Genomic DNA, 23,457 nt, shown 5'->3' with positions numbered 1-23,457 from the left:
CCATGCAAAAAAAGAAATGACTAAGTCCATCATTTTTTCAAAGTGTTTTTTTTTTTTTTTTTTTTTAAACAAAGGAGTCACCACTTATCAAGGCCTGGAGGCCATTCAAGGATAAGGGTTAATGAGCGTACAGTGATGGCATCAGTGCTCTGAAGGTCTCCATAATTTTATTTGGTTGGGTTTTGTAACGCTCTAGAAACCTTAGTTTTATTTTTTCACTATATGGGTCTATTAGAAAGAAGGGGTTGGAAAAACAAGAGAAGGAGGGAAAAAAGATAGAATGCTTAATAGAAAAATGTTATACATTTTAACCTATTCTATTTTATTCTTACTGTCCCCAGACAATGTCGGATACCCTGCTAGTATATATGAGAGAGAATGCGGATTCCTATAATTACTTAGTTATAAGAATTTAGTTATATGTTCTAAGAATTTTGTATTACCATAATATCCTCCAATTATTAAAGATTCATAATTAATAGTGAGATACTATAGACTGCCTCATCCCCACAATCAGAAAGTGAATGAACAAAGAACTTCACAGACCACTGATGCTGTGACAATTATTTAACTTTCTAGTAGTTGATGGGACGGTTCCAATATTTTTCCTCCGATTCTGATACAATTACTGATTCCATGCTAAATTACTGATTCCTTATAAATCTAATTATTTAACTATATGATTGTTATTTCTCCCGATTTTTGTAAAAAAACATGTTAAATATGCAGATATTTTCATAAACGTCAAAATACACTTGTGGAGAGTGACCTATCGATTTTAGCTCTACTGATATTATAAAATCAATAAATATTTATTTTATCATTATTACCAGCAATGGAATATTTTACTTTAAACAAAATCAAATAAAAAAGGGAATTAAAAGCATCGTTTTGGTATCAGAAAATAGGCATCAATTTTCCGAGACCGATTCAGATACCCTCAAATCCTTTGATTTTTTTCCGATTCCGGATTCTGATTAATCATCCGAACATTACTTTCTAAGTGTTTGGGTAACGATGGAGAAAGTGAGCTGACAAAAACGTGGGTAAGTTTCAAACTGTACAACTTAGTTTTTCAAGTGAAAGTAAATATATTTGAAATCATTGGCTGTTAAAGGCAGATCAGTGAGAGAGTTTGGCAGTGAATGGCAAGATAATGATCTCAAGGTAAATCAGTAATAGAGCTAGGGGTAAAAGAGTTACATTGGGAGACGTCAATCTTATCTGGAATTTGAGAAACGAAAGGCTTAGCTCAGATGTTGAAACTAGCCGCAAGACCTAAATTACACGCACACAGAAATCTTTGTGTTCAACAAGTGTATATAATGCTTGTCTTTTTTTAAATTATGTATGTAAATTAAACTATACTTCATTCTTGATGACTAGCGATTAGAAGATGGAGAATTACTGCAGGTATTTGGTGTAAGGCTGTGATTTGGGGACACAGGTATAGTTTAACAATAGTATTCTGTAGAATTTAGAAAAAATAAAACAAAAAACAGTGCAGAACTGATCTAATTGTAACTACTTCATATTAATAAACCAAAAATCAGTGAAAAAAAAAAAAATCGATTAAAAAAAAAAAAATAAAAAAAATAAAAGCAACAAGATATTTATTTTCTATCAAATAATAATGAATAAAAAGAGGCTAAGGTCAGTGTTGAATGTCATCTGTCCATTTGTTGTCCCCGATGCGGTGGTAGCTGTTGTAGTCGATTCCTGGCACATAAGGAGGATCTGGTAAATTTGGTTCTTCCAAGCACAATTGCCCTTCTTGTATGGCAGTCAAGAATGCACTTAACTGAAAAAAGCAAAAAATGTTTTTAGTCAGCATTTACTCGTATCCCATGGAGAGAAGATATGATACAAGCTCAAAAAATTATGTAACAAATTCATAATACTGTAAAAAAAAAAAAAAAAAAAAAAACTCAAATAAGTGTTTTTCTTTACATATTTTGGTAAAAGGTTTTCAGTTTCAAGTTCTTAATACCCTCAAATATTGATCCATGTGGCAAATTTATATGAATTTTATTTATGTGCTCTTTAAGAGGTTAGACACAAAGTCATGTGCATTTTGAAAATTAGCATGCTCTGGCCTACATAAATACCTGAGCAGCCCCATTATCATTCTTTAGTAGAGGCACCTCAAGCAATTAGCAATAAACTCCTTCTCAAAGAGAATGTAATGCCTGAGAGAGTGAACCTCCAGAGCATGTCTACTTATGAATGATCATATAGATTAATTTGTTCTATAGTTGCATATTCTTCAAATAAGCAGCCTGTAAACGATAGATTCTATTCAACCCACATACAGATGCGATCCTAACAGATACTACCACCACTCTGAGTCAGAATGAACCTGAGAGCAATGGCAACCAATAGACAACTTATTTTCTCTTAGAACTGGGGTCCAACTGGATGTAGTTTTGTGTCAAAACAGATTCTATTTTTACGCATAGATAGGATCTTTCCAAACCACTACCACTTCAAACTTTAAGGTCATGGCCAAAACTACTGAATACAGTGAACCGTTTCTACTCCAACCATAGAATGAGAAATAAAAAAATACAATGAAAAAAAAAAAATTGAAAAGATTATTTGAAATTGAGAAATGTAACATTCCTTTACATGACATGAGTCATTAAACAATGTGCAATGGAATTGACAAATTAATCGAATAATTATATTACGCAAAGAAAGTTCTTGTGGAATTTTTAATTCTGATTTCAAATGATGTATTTTCAAACAAGTTTTGTTATAAAACCTTTACTTTATGTATCGTTTTAAAGAGCGTTTTGTGCTCTATTTAGTCGTTTAAATTACAAACGTTTTAAAACAATTATGTCTTCTTTTCAGAAGTTGATGGAAAAAAATAAATTTGCATAATTTTCTTAGTTTAATTCAAGCTAGGCCGAAAAGCTGCTGAAACAGCTCATGATATCAATGAAGTGTTTGTCCCAAGACCCACTACTGAATGCACAACACAATCGTGGTTTAAGAAATTTTTGTGGTGGCGATAAGAGTCTTGAAGATGATGAGTGTAGTGATCGGCCATCGGATGCTGACCACAATTAATTAAGAGCCTTAGTTGAAGTCAATTCATACATAACTGTTCAAGAACTTGCTTCTGAATTAGACGTAACGCATACAATTTCCAACCGCTTGAGAGAGATTGGAAAGACATTAAATGACAACCAAAAGAAACGTGTCATCTTCTCTTCTTTTATATAAGAAAGACCCATTTCTCAACCAGGTTGTGACTTGCAATAAAAAGTGGGTTCTTAACAACTGGCGATGCTCAGCTCAGTGGTTAAATGCCGACTAAGCTCCACGACACTTCCTGAAGTCAGAGTTGCATCAGAAGAAAGACATACTAAGTGTTTAGTTGTCTGCAACCAATCTTATCCATTAGTTTTTTTAATGCAGACAAAAAACATGACAGCAGAAGTACTGTCAACAAATGGATGAAATGCATCAGAAACTTTGACAACAACACTCAGCACTAATCGACAGAAAAGGCCCAATTCTCCTCTACGACAATGCCCGACCGCACATTGCTAAACCAACCCTGCAGAAGTCGAATGAATTGGGTTACAAAACTGCCTCATCCGCCATACTCTCCAAACCTCTCACCTACTGACTACCACTTTTTCAAGCATCTTGACAACTTTCTACGTGAGAAATGCTTCAAAAGCCTAAGCGATATCAAAAACGCCCTCAGTGACTTCATCGCCACCACAAGGCAAGATTTTTATGTTACTGGCATAAATAATCTTGTTTTGTGTTGACAAAAGTGTCTTGTTTCTGACGGTGCTTATTTCGATCAATAAGTTTTTGTTGAAGTTGAGATATGCTCAGCTGAATTTAGAAGTTAAAAACCACAAAATCTTTCCTATTAGAAATGGATTAAGTGATTTAAACACATATTGAAATAGAAGATAATGGACTATTGCATACAAGATTGATGAAGTTGACTGTTTCGTAAATATTGCAAAGACAGTAAAGGTTCAGACTAGAAGGATAGACATGGTGATACAGGTTTGCGCAGAGGTAGCCAGACAAATACTGATACTCCATGATTGTAATTGACTTTGGATTGAAATTGCTGACAAATTGAAGATAACTGCTTTGTGTTTTTTTTTCACATGATCTATCTATATATCTATAAAAGTGAACGTGTCCGTGTATCTGTCTGTCTGTGTATGTACATTTCCCTACGCAATAACTCTGTCAATTTTAAGTCTACAGACTCGAAATTTGATATACAGGGTACTGAGATTTGGGAAAATTGATGTGATCGGTTTTCGGCCAGAAATTTGGCGATTAAGGGGTCAAAGTTCAACGATTTGACCTTTGAGAACTCTACCAAACTCCTCCGACAATTTGGGGTCTAAACACTTGAAATTTTAAATATAGGTTCCTTGGACATGGATCTAACTTAATAACTGGATTTGAGCCCCAAACGATAAATGTTAAGGGGTCATAATAGGGGCCAAAGTTAAAAAAATTGACCGCTTTTTTTTTTTTTTTTCTCTCAACATACACCTCCAAATACCTGGGCAATGTCGGGCACCCATGCTAGTATATCTATAAAAATGAAATTGTCTTTGTGTCTGTCTGTGTGTACATTTCCCTACCATATTACTCTGTCAATTTTCAGTCTACAGACTCGAGATTTGACATAAGGAGTATTGAGATTTGGGAAAATCTTTTCAATTGTTTTTGATCAGAAATTTGGCTGCCAAAAGGTCAAAGTTCAACGATTTGACCATTGAAAACTCTACCAAACTCCTCTGCTAATTTTGGGTCTAAACACTTGAAATTTTAGGTGTAGGTTACTTGGACATGAATCAAACTTTTTAATTTGATTTGAGCCCAAGTCAATAAATGTTAAGGGGTCAAAATTGGGGGCAAAATTTAAAAAAATTTGACCTCTGGTGTTTCTAACAAATTACTCAGACAATTGTCCAAACATTTGAAATTTTACATAAAATGTATTCAGACAGAGCAAACTTTTTCATCGGTATTTGGGCGAAAATTTGGCTGCCAAGAGGTCAAAGTTAAAAAGATTTGACTTTTGCTATCTCTAGCAAACTATTTAATCAATTTTGTGTCTAAACATTTGAAATTTTACATAAAGGGTAGTCAGACATGCAGCAAGCTTTTTATCAGTTTTTGGGTGAAAATTTGGCTGCCAAGAGGTCAAAGTTTAAAGAGTTGACCTTTGCAGACTCTACCAAACTCCTCCGCCAATTTTGGATCTAAACACTTGAAATTTTAGATGTAGGTTACCTGGACAGGAGTCAGACGTTTTAATATATATATATATATATATATATATATATATATATGCACATAAAGTTATGAACAGTACATAGGGCCCGAGCAAAGCCGGGCTGAACTGCTTGTAAATAAACCAAAGAAAAGAATTCTTTTCATTGTGACTATAATTACGTTTGGTTTGTGCTTTTTTGATTAATGGAGGACCCAATGAAAGGGGAACAATTCTCATAGTCCATCTGACACTCATTAACGCTTACCTTAGAGTGGACTTTGGGGCCTTGATAATCAGTAACAGTAGTAATAAAAAATTTGTAAATAAACAAATTTTTTTCCTTACATTATTTTGATTTTATAACCGAGGACAATTATAATTTCAGCCAATAATAAATAATACTCAACAAAATATGAGGTACGTTCAATAAGTTTCCAGACTATTTTGTACAAACACACGCAAGGACGCCACTGAAAACATAGGTCCCTCTCCGATAAATCAGGGGACCAAAAGGATGGTATAGTTTAACTGCCTCATACGTCACAAGATAGGGTAGGTGGGATTACCAAATTTGTATAAATATAAAGTTATTTCTATAATATTTGTAGAATATGTGTAAGACTAAAAGCGAATTATGAAAGACAAAAAAAAAAAAAAACTAATAAATAAAATACTATAGTCTAAGATTTCTCTGCTTTCATTCAAATTTAATATGCCTAAGAATAAAAGATTCATCCATGGTACATAACTTTGGTTCAAGGGATGAAACTTCACCTACCTGATCAACAAATCAATAAAATAATCAAAAACAAAAGTGACACATAATGTAAAGTGAAAAAAAAAAGTCATTTTTTTTTATAATAATACAAAAATTTTGAGATTTTATTGTTTTTTTTTCATAAAAAAAAACAAAAGAAAATATACGAAAATTAATATATGAAATTTTCGTATTAAATAATAATACAAAAAATTAGCTATTTTCTTTTTTAAATAATCGTACAAAAATTGATATTTTATTTTTTTTTTTTTCATTTAAATAATGGTACAAAAATTTTGATATATTATTTTTAAATAACGGTACAAAAAATTTTGATACTTTCTTTTTGTTTTGGACATTTTTTCAAATCAGAGTCCAACAATTTTCAATGAATCAAAAAGTAATAAATTTACTAAAACTCCCAACATCTGGATCATATTGTGCTTCTACTGACTTAAAACGTGTGTTTTCCGATGGAAATTACTATGAATCGCTAATTACTCATTCCCCATTTCTTACATTTTACTCTGTTCAAAGTCGTGTGCAATTAATGCCCACAGAAACCAAATAAACACAGCACTTTGATCTAATAAGTCATTAAGTGCACTAGTATACAAACAATGAAATAATTGGCTTCTCAAGTTCTATAATTAGGTCACCCTTTCAATATAAAGAAAAAAAAAAAGGAAAATTAGCTGTTTTTTATTATTTGCTTATTGTAAAACATTACAATGAGCTTAAGATTTGTTGATTAAAAATCTGGCTTCCAACCATAAAAAAAAAAATACAAAAAAAAAAAAAATACAAAAAAAAAAAAAATACAAAAAAAAAATACAAAAAAAAAAAATACACGTTAAATACTCATCTTATGGATGATGTTTGGAAAAGTTATCTACAACAATTTTCAATTACAATTAAACTATAATAATCTCTATATAAAGTTAAGCATGAATATATGTTTATATTGTTGTATGTACAGAACTCCTAATCTAATTAACCAATCATTATGGATTTTGGAACACAGTTATTAAGTATAAGGGGTCATAATGTGGACTATGTTTAGTTTAATTTAGTTTTATACAAAAAGAGGATGAACAACAGGTATTAGATATCAATTACTAAAAGATTCTCAAATTTCAGCTTCTTTGCAGTATTTTAAACATTTTGTTTTTTTTTAGGGGAACATAATTTACACACAACTTTCCATTTGAAATCCAATATTTCAGATTTATATTGAATCTGATCCATTTCCTTGACTTTCAATCTCTTAAGATCCTTTAAGCTTTTAATTTATTTTAGACCTTTCCTAGAATGCAAATTAGGATTGGAATAAGGATTCTAGACCTAAAACTTGGTAGCATTATATAAGAGAACCTATAATTGGTGCAAAATTTCTGTTTGTAGGAGTTAATTTTACATATTCTAATACTGATATTCTTAGAGTTCATTTATACACATAGATTCAAAAAAGTTATCAAAAAACAAATATGCAACAAATAAATGTTATCAAAGGCAAGATAAGTTAGTTTTCTACCTAACTGAATAAGTTTTTAGCGGTTTTTATTTAATGTAATATGCTCATTTCATTTGAAAAACGAGTGATGTTGAAGGCTGCTGGCAAACAAGATGGCAGCAATATCTTTGAAACTTGATATTCACTTCAATATAAGAAATAAAACAAAATGGTGTAAAAAAAAAAACCCTATTCAATAAATGTTTAGAAAAAATAAAATTAATGTTTCAAAGAATTTTAAAAAATGTTTAGAAAGATGGAGCAAACATCTCAAACAAAATCATAATTTCGCAAATAAATTATTCATTTTAAATATTAAAAAAAAAAAAAAAAAAAAAAAAAAAAAGTGGAAACAAATTTTTGAATTTTAAAAATCTTCCTAGCAGAAATCTGGTAAATTAGAAAAAAAGATACTTCAGTTACAACCATAAAATGAACAAGTCCTAAGATGAAGTGCTATTGTTACATCTTAGCATACTCGGGGTATTGTTGAATTATCTGAGCCAGAAGATTATTATTATCATCGTGTAGATTAAATTAGATTTGTTTTAAAGAAAAAATGCAATTCAAGGACAAATATGGTTAAATTACGTTTTAGGAATTTAACTTGACTGGATTCTAAAAGCAAGAAGGAATTTTAAATAAAAACAAATATGTTTTCATAGAAAAGAAGGTCAAAACATAAACAAAATATGTGACAAAGGTAGATAATTCGATTTATGTTATTCGTCACATAAAGTTAATGACGTAACGAATGAACATGAGAGACACATACTAGTTAGTAAAGAGTTGGGAGTCAGAGAATTAGCAGATATGGTTGGTAGTCAAAAGAAGAAAGACGGTGGCTCAAAGTATAGGGAAATGATTGATTAGAGTCAAAAGCTAGGACCAGTGTTAGAGCTCTCCAATGGGGGAAACATCCAAAATAAAGCTGCTGTAAATACCACCAAGGCTTTTGGTTGTATGAATCTTTGTTTACAGCTTTTCTGAGGATTCGTCAAATCAAGATCAACCCAAGATGGGTGAGGCATGTTTTCCCATTGGCCAATGTAAAACCCTAGAAACTGTTATTTGTCCCTTAATGTTATAATTGTTATATGATCTGTTTACACAATCACTAGACGATCAAATATATATATACACCCCTCCATGTCATATAGAAGCCTCAACAGTATTACACTATCATTACATCTGAGGAGGTGCCTGACAAAATACAAAATTAACTTTCAAATCTAGTGGAAGATGATCTCTTTTTCACAAAAAGGTATTGCTAGCTTTTCTTTACTCTTATTTTTCATGGCGTCAATCTCTGGTCTCCCCTCACCCCCACCCACCTGTAGAACATAAATGCGTTTAGCATTAAGCACTAACAAATTTTCCTTCCTTTCTCTGTATACCTAAGGCTAAATGGCACTGTTATGAACAAAGTTATTTTCCAAAATTTCTCATCTGTGGAATATAATACTAGTAATACACACGGACGAAAAAACGCTTTGGATAATCACAGATTTCAAGGTAGTTCTACTAAAATAGCCATATTTTTTAAACCAAAGCACTTCAAGTCTTCAAATTACCACTGTTTTGTTCGGAAATGAATATACTTTCAAATGAATTAATAAATATGAATGTACATTATATATTTTAAGAGTTTTAAGCAAATAAAGTGATAAAAATGTGAACGTCATAAAATGGCGTTTTCGGTAAGGTTTTGTAATGACCCCCCCTGTTTTCTAAAGGTCCGTACCGTGATTGTATGAAGAATTTCGTCATGAAATTTGGAAACCAATTAGAAGAGGTGTTAATCTTAATACTGTCAAGTGTCCGAAATATTTTTGACCATTTCTTTTTTTGTCGTGTTAAAAATAAGACTTTAATATGACGAGTATTGAACATTTTGAAAAAAAAATTCTTCGGACACCCAGTAGTAAGTAAATCAATCTTTTTACTATCTTTATCAATTAAAAGTATTATTTTATGTTGAGTAGGACCGCGGTAATTGATAATTTAAAAGGACCTACCCGAAAAAAAAATTGTTTCTAATTATCGAATTTGGTCAAATGAAGTTTAAGCAGCAGCAGCAGCAGCAGCTCCAGCCTGTAGAATCAGCGATAGCACAGTTGTAAACAAACACGCGTTCTTTAATTTTTATTCAAGAACGAATTAAGAAAAACATGAAAATATGAATATAAATGTTCTTATATGTTTTAATTAGAGCTATTTTGTTATCAGAATAACATTAGTTTAGAACTATTCGGTTTTCAGAATGTATAATAACAGCAATCCGAACCAATTCGGCATTATGAATCTGTTGCAATTTCTCGTCAAATTTAAAAACATGGTTAAAAAAAAACAAAATAAACTTTTGTAGCTTGCATGCACTTTTATTCTTTAAATTAGTTTTGAACAGCGAATTAAAACAATGTTTTACTGCGAACAGCCACAAATGTTTTTTTTTTCAAAATCAAAATAAGTATCAAAATCTCGTTTATACATAGATTCGAAAAAGTTGTCAAAAAACAAATGTATAACAAATAAATGTTATCAAAGGCAAGATAAGTTACTTTTCTACCAAACTGGATATATTTTTTGTGTTTTTATTCAATGTAACATGTTTATTCAGCTCGAAAAAAATACAGTGTTTACCGTAGAAAATTAAAAATGGCGCCCGGCCTGACTCTCTTTGACACGGTAAGTTTGAGAAAAGGAGTTAAAAATAAAAAAAACTATACAAAATACTGTTAAAAACTCACCGAATATATGTCAGCCTATGTCACGCCGTGACATTGTCACGGTAACATATATTGAGCGAGTTTCTAGCAGTATTTTGTCTTTTTTATTTTTAACTCTTTTCCCCAAACTTACCGTTTCAAGAGAGTCGGGCGCCATTTTAAATTTTCCAAAACATCGGTAAACACTGTTTTCAAGCTGAATAAACATGTTACATTAAATAAAAACACTAAAAAATTATCCAGTTAGGTAGAAAAGTAACTTGCTTTTGATAACATTTATTTGTTATATATTTGTTTTTTTGACAACTTTTTTGAATCTATGTGTATAGTAATACAAACCCTCAAAATCTATATCAATATTCTTGAAATTTTAAAAGCAGTTAGAAAACACATCAAACTACAATTAGGAAGCTTTTTATTTCGTTATTTTTTTTCTACTTATTAAGCGAAAGATATTTTTACAACCTGCTCCAGCGTAGTATAAACGGCCTATGGAATTAACACCTTCAACCTCGAAAATAGAAATCAACAAATTTTTGAACGCTCTTTTTGAAAAAAAGCTCTTAACTTCACCTCTAATACAAATTATGTGTGGCAAGTCTCCTCCTAAAACACTCTTTAACCCTAACAATAACACTAAGTTCGAGTGGCAAGCCCCCCCCCCCAACAAAATACCTCTGTAAGCCACATACAAGCATCTAAAACAAACAAACAAAAAATAGATCCTTCCTTAAAGAAAAATACACATAAAAATAAATTGGTTAACTGTCCTAAAATGCTAGAACGGCCAGGAAATGATGAATTATTTTACATTAAATTTTTGTGAAACTAACCGCTCCCCCCTCTAATATTGTTTTTGTTAGCTTTGTCTCTGTCAAGTTTTCAGTATGTTCACACATAATTTTCCTTAGCCCTACAATTAATTCAAAGTCCGAATGGCAACCCTCCCCATATTCTCATTGCATAGAAACCCTCTTAAAACTACACAATCTTAAAAAAAAAAAAAAAAAGCATGCATATTTTCCCATAGAAAAAAAAAACAGTTAACTGCCCTAAAATGCTAGAATGACCTGTAATAGGAAATTATTTTACATTCAATTCTAAAATAATTTGTTTATCTTTCATTAAAGTTTTTCATGGCATTTTATACATAATTTCCTAAAAAGGTAGAATCACATTTTGGAGGGGTGGTCAGAAGGAGTTGAGTGGGGTTAAACAGAAGGTGTTAATCTACAATAATACCAAACAAATATTGCAATATATTCATTTTTAAATGGTCTTATGTTTAGATTTAAGTTTTTTGTACATAAAGCACATTACAATTCAACTTTGAGTTCTCCAACTTCTTTTCTGTTTATGGATACATGGCATTTTTAAGGAATTGCTGCATATTTATGCACATTTACTGCAGATTATTTGGAAACCATAAACTTTGGGAGATTTTCAGTTGCATATTCTGATTCCTTGTACAAAAATACACTTATATGGTAAATTTCATTTCTTAGTCTTGTGTTTTAACAAAGATATGACATTTTTACTGAAAAAGTAGTGTAAAAAATGTGACGAAACGCATATGGTCTTAAAGAGGGAAAAATATCCAAACGTGTGAGGCACAAAAATAGCCATAACTTCCTTAATTTTAATCAGATTTTAAAAATTTAAAAAGATTCTTTCTTAGCTCATCAAGCTCTTTCTATGCATACCAATATTGAAATATTTCAAGCTATTTCAATTTTTTCATGTGTATTGCTAATAATACTGTAGGACTGCTTTCCAACAGAGTACAACATGGCTTTTTAAGGAGAGTAGAAAGTGGATCTTAAGTTTACTTTCAGCAGCCATATAAATTTTGGTTCCATTATTTTGTCCTAACATTCCAGGAGCGATTTTTCTGACAAAGGGAGGAGGGGGGGGGGAGAATTGCTGTTTTCTGGATCAGAATCTATTCCATCTAACACTTATTGTTGACAAGATTTGGATCTTGAAATACCAATTTTTTTAACTCCTTACATCAAGTGGCTTCATGCCTTGTCTGGAGCGATTTCCATTAAAAAAAGAAAAAAAAAAAAAAGAAAAAGTCCAATGTTAAACTGCCCACTTAAACAATCAAATCTGATTTAATGCATTGTTTCCAATCTTCTCAATAGTTCATCACCAACTGACAATTTCCTAAAGTGGCCTTTTGGCTGCTGATAAGCAGTGACTTGTTAGTATAAAAACAACAACATATTGTTGTATACTGGGGAAGTATATATTATGTACGTGTGTCTAAACTTGTGCATCGTCTAGTAGTATAAGATGATATTCTAATGAATGTGCATGCAAAGTGTATATACATTATGTGTGTTTGTTTCATTTAGGTTTTCTATTGTTCATTGAACTGATGTATGTATAACACTAATGACATTGTTGATATATTAGGATATATAGTTTAGATTGTACATTGTAGATACATGTAACATTTACAATAGAAAGAGACAAATAAGAGTTCTCTGGAGGTTGTAACATCGGGCCAATCGGAAAAACATACCTGGTCCATCTTTGACCTTGTTTAACGGATCCTCAGAAAAGCTGCAAAGACGATTCACCCCAATGAATCAACACATCTTGGGTTGTCTTTTCAGCAACTTTATTTACTTATGCTTCTACCATTGAAAAGCTGCCGCTGGCCCAAGACTAACGCATTTTGATCCCCTCTATTAGGAGCCATCACCGTCTGTGGACCGTCTTCTTCCTTCTTTTGACTCTAACTGTGCTCTCTCACTCCCGATCTGACTAAAAATCGTGTTTTTCAAGCTTTAAGTCCACGTAGTGACCTCTCCGTAAAGCTACGCCAACTCTGGAAGTTAACCTATTTTTAAGTTATTGTTTGTATTCTAACATTCTTTTCTATTAAACCATCTTAATATAAATAATTTCATCTATAAACAAGCAGCGTGTGCATGGTCCCCCTCTGGTGCTGCATGTGGGATGATGCCACAAAAATAGTGAAGAAATGATGAATGTGAGAAGTGTGAAGGACCAACATTCAGTTAGTAGTAAGGCAAGTGTGTATGCCAACGTTGCATTCACATTTTTGCCAAGTTTCAGAAAAATCTAATGGATGGAGCAAAAGTTATGAGGTAAAAAAGCATCATTTTTTTGCAATTTGGGGGCATCTGTGACCCTTTTGAGCTCCTGGGAATGCCGAATCCCAGTGAAAATGGACAAACTCACCTTAAGACATGTATCTTTGAATTCAGTAACATGGAAAACCACTATGTAGACATACATATCAAATTTTTGAGTAATATGAAAAAAGAGCTCCAAAAAGGCATGTTTTTTAGCCTTAAAAGTCCCAGAGGGATGCAAACCAAAATTTTGCCAGGGCCACACATACTGAATTTATATTAAGAACAATGGCCTCCACATTTTGGCCAAGTTTCAGGAAAATCTAATGGATGGATCAAACGCTATGTGAATCCCAGTGTAAATGGATAACAGTGCAGTTTCAGGCCTTAACACATGTATATTTGAGTTGACCACTGTAAAAAAAAAACACTATATAGTCAGACATATCAAGTTTTTGTTGAGAAATATGAAAAAAGAGCCACTAAAAGGGTCGTTTTTAGCATTGAAAGTCCCCGGGGATGCGAACCAGAATTTTGCTAGGGTCACCCATATTGGATTTATATTAAGAACAATGGGCTCCACATTTTAGCCAAGTTTCAGCAAAATCTAATAGATGGATCAAAAGTTATGGAGCAAAATGTGTAATTTTGGGCCATTTTGAGGTATTTTTGACCTCTTTTGAACCCCTGGAGACGCAACGAGAATTTTTGCAAAAAACTTTTTTTGACTATGCACATCTATTTAATGGAATACAATTTGTGGCAAGATTTCAGGAAAAACTAATGGACAGTTATCTGGCAATCGTCCGGACTAACAGACGCACAGACGTCACTGAAAATATAGGTTCCTCTCCGATAAATCAGGGGACCAATATTTATTTCGCTATGATAGCATTCTATTTTTACAAATATCACAACGATGATAATAATTGACCTACTAATATCTAACAATATTTTTGGCTATATATCTCTTATCTGAAATGGATGGCTCTCGTCTTCGGGAGGTTCCATGTTTTGACAAACTTCTGGATTTGACCTTTACTCTTGATCTGAAATGGAACACGTACATCAAATCTGTTGCCAGGGACGCTGGGAAAATGGTGGGATCCTTCTACCGCTCCAGAAGATATCTCACTACTGATGCAATTCTAAATCTGTATAAAAGCCAAGTACGTCCAAGGATGGAGTACTGCTGCCACATCTGGGCAGGAGCTGCTAAAAACATCCTATCCTGCCTTGACAGAGTACAAAATAGACTTTGTGGTTTAGTGGGGGACGCCCTTTTCTCTTCCCTGCAACTTCTCTCCCACAGAAGAGACGTTGCGAGCCTGTCTTTGTTTTATCGTTATTTCCATGGCAGGTGCTCGTCTGAGCTCCAATCCCTCGTCCCCCCTCGCCAATCTTTCATGAGAAACACCCGTCTGGCTGAAACTACTGTCAATAATTTTCCCCACTCTCTATCTGTGCCTAAATCCAAACGTAGATTCCATGAGCAAAGCTTCTTTCTTAGAACTGCATGCCAGTGGAACTCTCTGCCGCTTGCCTGTTTCCCACCTGACTATAACTTGGACGTCTTCAAGTCCAATATAAACAAACTCCTGACAAACTACTCCCTTTAGTAAGACACAATCAAAACCCCCAAAACTAATGATTACTACAATACTATCTCATTGATTACTACACACGCAATAACCCTTATCCCTGAGTGGCCTTCAGGCCTTGCTAAGTGGTGACCCCCATGTAAAAAAAAAAAAAAAATCTATAACTGATCTAAAGGTATGAGAACAGCATATTGACGAAGACCACTAAACCAACGAGTCGAAGGAGCTTGAATAAAGGAAGCAGAGAATAGATGTTATGTTTAAAATTTGTGTGTCCTCCCATTTTTCCAGGTTTATTTGATTAAATTTAAGTGATATAAATTACTGTATATTTGGATGGCAACTCTTTGTTACATTAGTGATAACAGTGGAGCACAGGATGGAGCAGGTGCTCGTGTGATTACAAGTACAAGGAGTGGATGGAGTAAGTTCTGTCAACAAGGAGCTATTACTTTCAAACAAATATTGTTTAAGGTTTGTGTGAAATGTTTTAGTGGTTCTTCTTTATTTAGAATGTTCGTGTCTAATTCTGTTCTGGTAAATGTTTCCCAGTTGGCTTTGTGTAATTTCCATTTTGGGACTTTTTCTTCCCGTATTTTTTTTATTACTTTTAAGTATGATGGGATAGTGATCACTTCCGTGTTGGTCTTCTAGTACATATAAATGGATGGAGTACATATTGTTAACATGGATGCAGACATGGATTCATTGGCTGGGTACATGTAGGTATTTATACCATTGTTTAGTATACATAGGTTTGTTGTATTTAGGATTTCATTTATTATGTTACCTTTGTTGTTGTTTTGATTACTTCCCCAATGGTTGCTGTGTGCATTAAAATCTCCCATTATTATAAATAGGGGTGGGAGTTGGTTAATTAGCATGTCTATTTCTTTTTTTTTTATTGGCTGATTTGGTGGAATGTATATGGAGCAGATTGTGATTTTGTAGTGTAGCTTAGCAGTTATTGTTATTGCTTGTAGTTCAGTGTTTAATTCTGTGATTGTGTGATTGTAGACATATATTGCTGCTGGATTATGTTTGTTGGTGATTTCTAGTATTTCTTCATGATTAGGTTTTAGTCCTCTGCAGTTCCATTTATCAACTGACGGCATCTACAACAACAACCACTCTCTACGTGACATTGATCTAACACATAAACATACCTACAAAATCAGAAAGCAGCACAGTTCATTTTCACAATTTTTCATACTCAGAATTGCTGAAACATTAAATGAGCTGCCTGCATCATTTGTTGCTGCTCGTACACTGCATCCTTTAAACCTGCCATGCTTCACAGAATTCACCATAACTACACCCGAAGTTCCCCATGCTCTCTACCGATCTAAGTTATGACAACAGGACCGTTGCCAGCAGCCTCAAAATGCAAATCCAGATGGTTCAACAAACTTTCAGGTCATGGTTATGGTCTTTTGGTTTTGTGGTTTCAAGTGAAGATCACATCATACTACCTCACATCTTCGAAATTGACTTGAAAGTCTACACTAAAGTGTACTGGGATAAGCTGAAAAGTGTGGTTATCCCCTGGTGCAATCAGGTGTCTGCTGGCAGAACCTGGGTGTGGCAGCAGGACTCAACTCCAGCCCACAAGTCCAAGAAGACCCAGGCTTGGCTTCAGAAGGAGTGCTACGACTTTGTACCCTTCCCTTCCTGGCCCCGTTCTCCCCCAACCTAAACCGCTGGACTAAATTGTTTGGTCATACATTGAGAACAAACAACAAACTCCCATAACACCAAAGCCAGCCTGATTCCTGCCATCTGCGTTAGTGTTATTGCTTGTAGTTCAGTGTTTAATTGGAGGATTGTGTGATGTATAGTATTTTTTAATTAGTATGGATACTCCTCCGATTGCTCTATTTGTTGTGGATATATGGGTTTTGTCGTACATGTTATATTCTTTGAATTTGTAGTTGTGATTTTCTTTGAGTAGTGTTTCTTGTAGACATATATTGCTGCTGGATTATGTTTGTTGGTGATTTCTAGTATTTTTTCATGATTAGGTTTTAGTCCTCTGCAGTTCCATTGTAGGAATGCTGTTTTGTTATGAGTTGTAAGGTTTTGCATGGGTATTGTTTTTATTTTATTTTTTTTTCTTGTTTATCGTCATTTATAGATTCATGGGGTAAGAGGAATATCTTTTGATTACTCAGTCTCCATGACTTCTTGGTTTTCGAGTCCTAGAGGCATAGTGTTTTTTTGTTTTATCTTTATCTTTGGATTGTGAGCGCAGTCGTGGTATTGGTGTGTTGGAGAGTTTAGGTTCATGCGCCGCAGAGGTTGTTTAGCTGTTCCACCGGCCCCTTCTTTCCGGGGGATCCTTCGGCATGTCTACCTCTTTCTGAACACGTAGGGAAGTGTCTTTTGTCCTGGAGAGTGAACGTGACCTGTCCGTTTAATTTTTTTTTCTGCTATTTTGTTTCTTTTTTCCTCTGGTATGTTTTTTGGTGTTTGCTTTTTTTTTTGTTTTCTTTTTCGGCTAAAGGGATTGTTTCTTTTGGATGTGGTGTTTGGGTTTTTGGTTCCGGTGAGGTTTTGTTCATATTTATTTTTTTCATTTCTTCAATTGTGTTTGTCAATATTTTGATTTGATCGGTGAGGTCTTGGATTTTAATGTCTAAGCTTGTTGTGTGATAATTGTCGTTGTGCTTATTAGTATTAGGAGTATTCTTTTTTGTTATTTCTGAATATTTAATTGTTTCAACTTTTTTCCTTGTGTAACGCTCCTGGTGCAGCTCAGCTCAGGTACATAGGCTCGTGATTGAAATGCACCTGTAGCTGATACCTGTGGCGCCACCCGTGGTTTTGTCTAGTGGTCGAATTCGTCTTCGGGTCGTTGTTGGTCTCCTTATGGTTCTGCCTTCAAATCAGCTTCCAACCGTCATCTGGGCTATCGGAGAAATATATTGCATTCACAACGGCGTTCCAATCAAAGAAAAGAAGTCAAAACTTAATTCGTTAACACAGAATTGATTATTGTCTTTGACTTTACAATATAATACTTACACACTGCCTAGTCATGCAACTTAGGGGGCTGGCAGTTTTGTTTCCTTTACCAAGCTCTCCGTTCTTCATCCACCGTCAGCCCATGGAAAGGAATCAGCGAAAAAGACCCCAATTAGCTAAGTGTCTTGTTTTTATCAAAACAGTAATTCCTCCGTCCACCTTTTTGGAGTTATTTTTTCTTCCTTTCCTTCTCTTGTTTTATCGTATCAATTTGTACTCCCTTTTCCTTTTTCCTCTCTCTCTCTCTGTTTCCCTAATTTTTACTCCTTCTCTCGGCTTTTATCTATACCAATTTTTAACCCTCATTGCACTGAGGTGTTACTTATCATGTCACCTTCAGGTCGACCATGTCACTCAACAGGGTTTTAAAACAACCTCTTCGTTGTTAACAGATTTTTAACAGTCGGAACAAATTCTCGTTTGTCTTTCTCTAAAAGACCCCACCCCGACCCTGATGTGATAAGCGACAATTATTTATCTCCATGAGTCAACATTTTCGGCTGGCGACCCTGTAATTCTTTTTCTGCCAACTCGAGAATCTCATTATCATTTATTTATTTCCCATCAAAATATTCACTATTTCTTCTCTCATAAACATCTGTTTTTCCTTGACCAAGTGTCAGTATGTCCCCCCCATGCCTCATCCTCTATTCGAAAAGCAAGATCATCTGGTGTTGCCAGGGATCTCGTCATACTTGCTTCTGGGTAGGTAACATTTAGCGTTATTTAATTTTGGTAATTTCTTTTCCTTTTTTCCAAATTTCTCAGTCTTTGGAGTAGGCACTGTGATTTTCTTTACAGTTGGCACATTTGGGATTTTTTTGACAGTTGGTATGGTTGTCATTTTCTCCGCACCTTCCACACACTGGGTGGCATGTGTATTGATTCTGATGGTGGCCAAATTTTTGACATTTGAAGCAACGTAGTGGGTTGGGGATGTAAGTTTAGCCTTACAGTTTTCATTTTCTGGTGGGATTTTTTGTTGGTAAAAGGTTACTATGTACGTATGTGTGTTTATCATTTCTCCATTTTTTTTTACTTTGAATTTGTCTAATGTCTGTTAGGTTCTGTTCTTTCAGATATGAACGTAGTTCGTCAATGGGACAAAGTGAAAGTTCACAGCTTTTTACCACTCCTTTGCATGTGTTTAGTGTTTTGTGGGGGTATGTTTTTATTTTTATATTATCGAAATGTTTTCATTTTAGGAGTTCATCCGCTTGTGGTTTTGTGAAGATTTCTATTAGCAGAGTGCCATTTCTTAATTTTTTAACCATTTTGGGTTTTATATTTTTAGATAATATTTTCTCTATATTAAAGGGGGAAAGTTTGGTTAATGGTGTTTCTTCAGTGGATTCCATTATTATGAAATTTGGATATTTATCTTGTTCCTTAGTTGAGTCACTATCCGAAGTGTCTAGCAGTCTTTTTTACTTACTGTTTTGTAACTCATATTAGGATTGTTTGTGGGTTCATCATCCCTGCTCCCTACCCACCTTGGAGCCCTATTTGGGATGCACACAGGGGGGAAACCCATTCGCCCTGGCTACAACAGGGTTACAGGGGTGGTATACTTGCATATAATGTAGACTTCGAGTATTTGTGTTTAATTTTTCTCATCCAAGTAGAAAATGGGAAATATTAGAGGAAAACAGCCATGTCTAGTTTTTATTCATTATATACAATTGACCCTTAGCCACCGCTTTCACCACTTATTTATGGATCTGCATTGATGGGAGAATGTTGTGTAGTATTTAGGTTTTGTGTAAGTTATATGTGTATAAGTGGTGGGCTAGATGTGACTAGCCGATTGATCGGATCGGGCCCATCCGACCACCCATCTAGCCCAGTAAGGGCCAAAGTGGTGTGTTGGGAAATGGGGGTACTAAAACCTGACCTCCAAATCTCTCAACCACCAGGATCCCGTCCTAATGGCATTACGGATCGCTACCCATGGCCAACAGGTAGCTCCATTGTGGGACTTCTACTCTCTGCAAGGGGGCAGTCGGCAGGAAAACATGGGAAAAAGTGATAAAGATGGACTTCAGAGAAAGAAGTATAAATAAAGACCTGGCTAGAGATTGGATAGTTTGCAAGTCAATTTTTAAAACCAGACACATGCCAATATGTAAAATAGATGTTAAATTGATGATGTCATAATTAGGTTTTCCTTTTTCCTTCAGAAATGAATCAAAACTATTTTATAATTTCTAAAATTATCAAGAAGGCCAATGAAGTCTTAGCATTACTGATCAAGAAATTTATCAGCAATTCTCCAACCATTCATTTAAAACCGTATACAGCTATGATGCAGCCACATTAAGAATTTGCACAATCAGCCTGAAACTCCTATCTTGCTAAGAAGATTGACTGCCTGGAAAGAGTTCAAAAACTTGCAATTAAGTAAATACTCTCCTCCAAACATCTGCCATACTCTGAACACCTGATTTCCCTTGCCTTGGATTCATTGAAGCTTCAAAGTCTAACAATTGATTGGAATCACTAGGGCTATGACAGCAGCATATTCTTTTCATTGTTTTGACTCTCGAGTATATATCTGACACAGACACAATCAACCGAGAACCACATCACTCTACATAAAAGCATATAAGATATCAATGGATATATACCTGAGAATCAAAACCAGGAAAAGAATATGCTGTTGTCATAGTCCTAGTAATCATTTACAAAATTATTAAGCATCTCCCTAACAATAACCCTGAGACGTGCAACCAAGCAAATACCCTTCAATATCCTTAATCAGACAACTGCCATAATTTGAGCGCTTTGTTTCCCTGAGGCTGAATTCATTGAAAATCAGACATTTATCAACTGATGGCATCTACAAAATTACTAACCATTTCAACAACAACAACTCTCTACGTGACATTGATCTAACACATAAACATACCTACAAAGTCAGAAAGCAGCACAGTTCATGTTCACAATTTTTCATATAAATGGATGGAGTACATATTGTTAAGTCTATTGCAGACATGGATTCATTGGCTGGGTACATGTAGGTATTTATACCATTGTTTAGTATACATAGGTTTGTTGTATTTAGGATTTCATTTATTATGTTACCCTTGTTATTGTTTTGATTACTTCCCCAATAGTTGCTGTGTGCATTAAAATCTCCCATTATTATAAATAGGGGTGGGAGTTGGTTAATTAGCATGTCTATTTCTTTTTTTTCATTGGCTGATTTGGTGGAATGTATATGGAGCAGATTGTGATTTTGTAGTGTAGCTTAGCAGTTAGTGTTATTACTTGTAGTTCAGTGTTTAATTGGAGGATTGTGTGATATATAGTATTTTTAATTAGTATGGATACTCCTCCGATTGCTCTATTTGTTGTAGACATGGGTTTTGTCGTACATGTTATATTCTTTGAATTTGTAGTTGTGATTTTCTTTGAGTAATGTTTCTTGTAGACATATTTTCTTTTAGTGTTTCTTGTAGACATATTGCTACTGGATTTTATTTGTTGATGATTTCTAGTATTTCTTCATGATTAGGTTTTAGTCCTCTGCAGTTCCATTTATCAACTGACGGCATCTACAACAACAACCACTCTCTACGTGACATTGATCTAACACATAAACATACCTACAAAATCAGAAAGCAGCACAGTTCATTTTCACAATTTTTCATACTCAGAATTGCTGAAACATTAAATGAGCTGCCTGCATCATTTGTTGCTGCTCGTACACTGCATCCTTTAAACCTGCCATGCTTCACAGAATTCACCATAACTACACCCGAAGTTCCCCATGCTCTCTACCGATCTAAGTTATGACAACAGGACCATTGCCAGCAGCCTCAAAATGCAAATCCAGATGGTTCAACAAACTTTCAGGTCATGGTTATGGTCTTTTGGTTTTGTGGTTTCAAGTGAAGATCACATCATACTACCTCACATCTTCGAAATTGACTTGAAAGTCTACACTAAAGTGTACTGGGATAAGCTGAAAAGTGTGGTTATCCCCTGGTGCAATCAGGTGTCTGCTGGCAGAACCTGGGTGTGGCAGCAGGACTCAACTCCAGCCCACAAGTCCAAGAAGACCCAGGCTTGGCTTCAGAAGGAGTGCTACGACTTTGTACCCTTCCCTTCCTGGCCCCGTTCTCCCCCAACCTAAACCGCTGGACTAAATTGTTTGGTCATACATTGAGAACAAACAACAAACTCCCATAACACCAAAGCCAGCCTGATTCCTGCCATCTGCCAAGTATTCGCCGAGCTCTCACCGGCGCTTGTGGAAAAGGCATGCTCCCAGTTCTGAATCCATATTGAGGCAGTGATTATGGCTCAAGATGATTAGATTGAATAGATGTCAGTTCTACTGTATAATCAAGTTACCTAAATTGATTTTTTCTCAATAAAAATTTAAAAATAAAGCTGTAGTGTTGTTTTCTTTAGGGCGACAACTTTATCGTTCCGCCCTGTAGAGGGAAAATTCTGGACAAGATGCAAGAATACACTATGATTCAGCACATGTCCATATAGTGTCTCAGGACAAATGATTGAACATGGAAGCTAGAGAAGTATAAAAGTGCTTTACCACATTTTTTTTTTTTTTTTTTACAAAGGAGTCACCACTTATCAAGGCCTAGAGGCCACTCGAGGATAAGGGTTACTGAGTATACAGTGGTTAAGGGGAACATGTAGTCATTTTTAGTAGTGGAAATTTGGTAAATTGGATTACTTAAGAGGATGACTCATCAAGAATTTGTCCAGATTGGACTTGAAGACAATCATATTGTAGTCAGTTGGAAAGCAGGAAAATGAAACAGAGTTCCACAGACGTGCAGTTCTAAGAAAGAAGCTTTGTTCATGGAATCTATGTTTAAGTGTAGACACAGATAAAGAGTTGGGTAAATTATTGTTAGTGGTTTCAGCTAGACGAGTGTTCTTTGTGAAAGTCAGGACAGGAAGGGACTATAGATTGGAGCCCAGATGAAAATAATGATAAAGCAGAGACAAGCTCACAATGTCTTTTCTATTGGAAAGACGTTGCAGGGAATAGAAAAGGGCATCCCCACTAGGCTACAAAGTCTATTTTGAACTCCCCCATTCATGAGTGTCACCTCCCCACCCCCTTTAATGGAAAAAATTTAATTCAAAAGTAAAGAGATGTAGATAAGTATTTAAAATAAATTTTTCAGTTTCTTATTAGAACATTAGTTTTTGTTCATGATAAATGCATTCATAATTGTTCTTAATCATTTTACACTGGACGTAAAAACAAAAGAACAAAAACCAAAACTAAACGTACCTTTTCAGAGTTCTTCTCGTCATACATGTCATCGTAAAAGACATGCGTGAGGCCAGCATGCAGACAACGCTGAGCTAGGACACTGCCAAGATTCTTTGCTGCCATCACATCTGTACAACTAAAACACAAAAAACAAAAGTCTTCAAGTCATTGCATCTGTATGGTTTGAGATG

General features: G+C 34.5%; 1 protein-coding gene across 1 annotated transcript in view; it reads right to left on the bottom strand.

Annotated features, from left to right (window-relative positions):
• Positions 1-1,596: 1,596 nt before the first annotated feature.
• The window catches only part of LOC145276896 (large ribosomal subunit protein uL18m-like), a 62,140-nt gene continuing 40,279 nt past the window's right edge, over positions 1,597-23,457 (bottom strand). Inside the window, exons 5-6 of the mRNA XM_080128341.1 lie at positions 23,285-23,402; positions 1,597-1,801 (exon numbers count right to left, since the gene is read on the bottom strand). Coding sequence (XP_079984467.1) covers positions 1,655-1,801; positions 23,285-23,402 — 265 coding nt within the window. The 3' untranslated portion in view covers positions 1,597-1,654. The remainder of the gene's footprint in view (positions 1,802-23,284; positions 23,403-23,457) is intronic.

This window comes from Euprymna scolopes, chromosome 1 (genome assembly GCF_053919585.1).
Source record: "Euprymna scolopes isolate OS-2025 chromosome 1, ASM5391958v1, whole genome shotgun sequence".
Lineage (NCBI taxonomy): Eukaryota > Metazoa > Mollusca > Cephalopoda > Sepiida > Sepiolidae > Euprymna > Euprymna scolopes.
The sequence above is the reverse complement of the archived record's forward strand: the minus strand, read 5'-3'. Positions and strand labels throughout refer to the sequence as shown.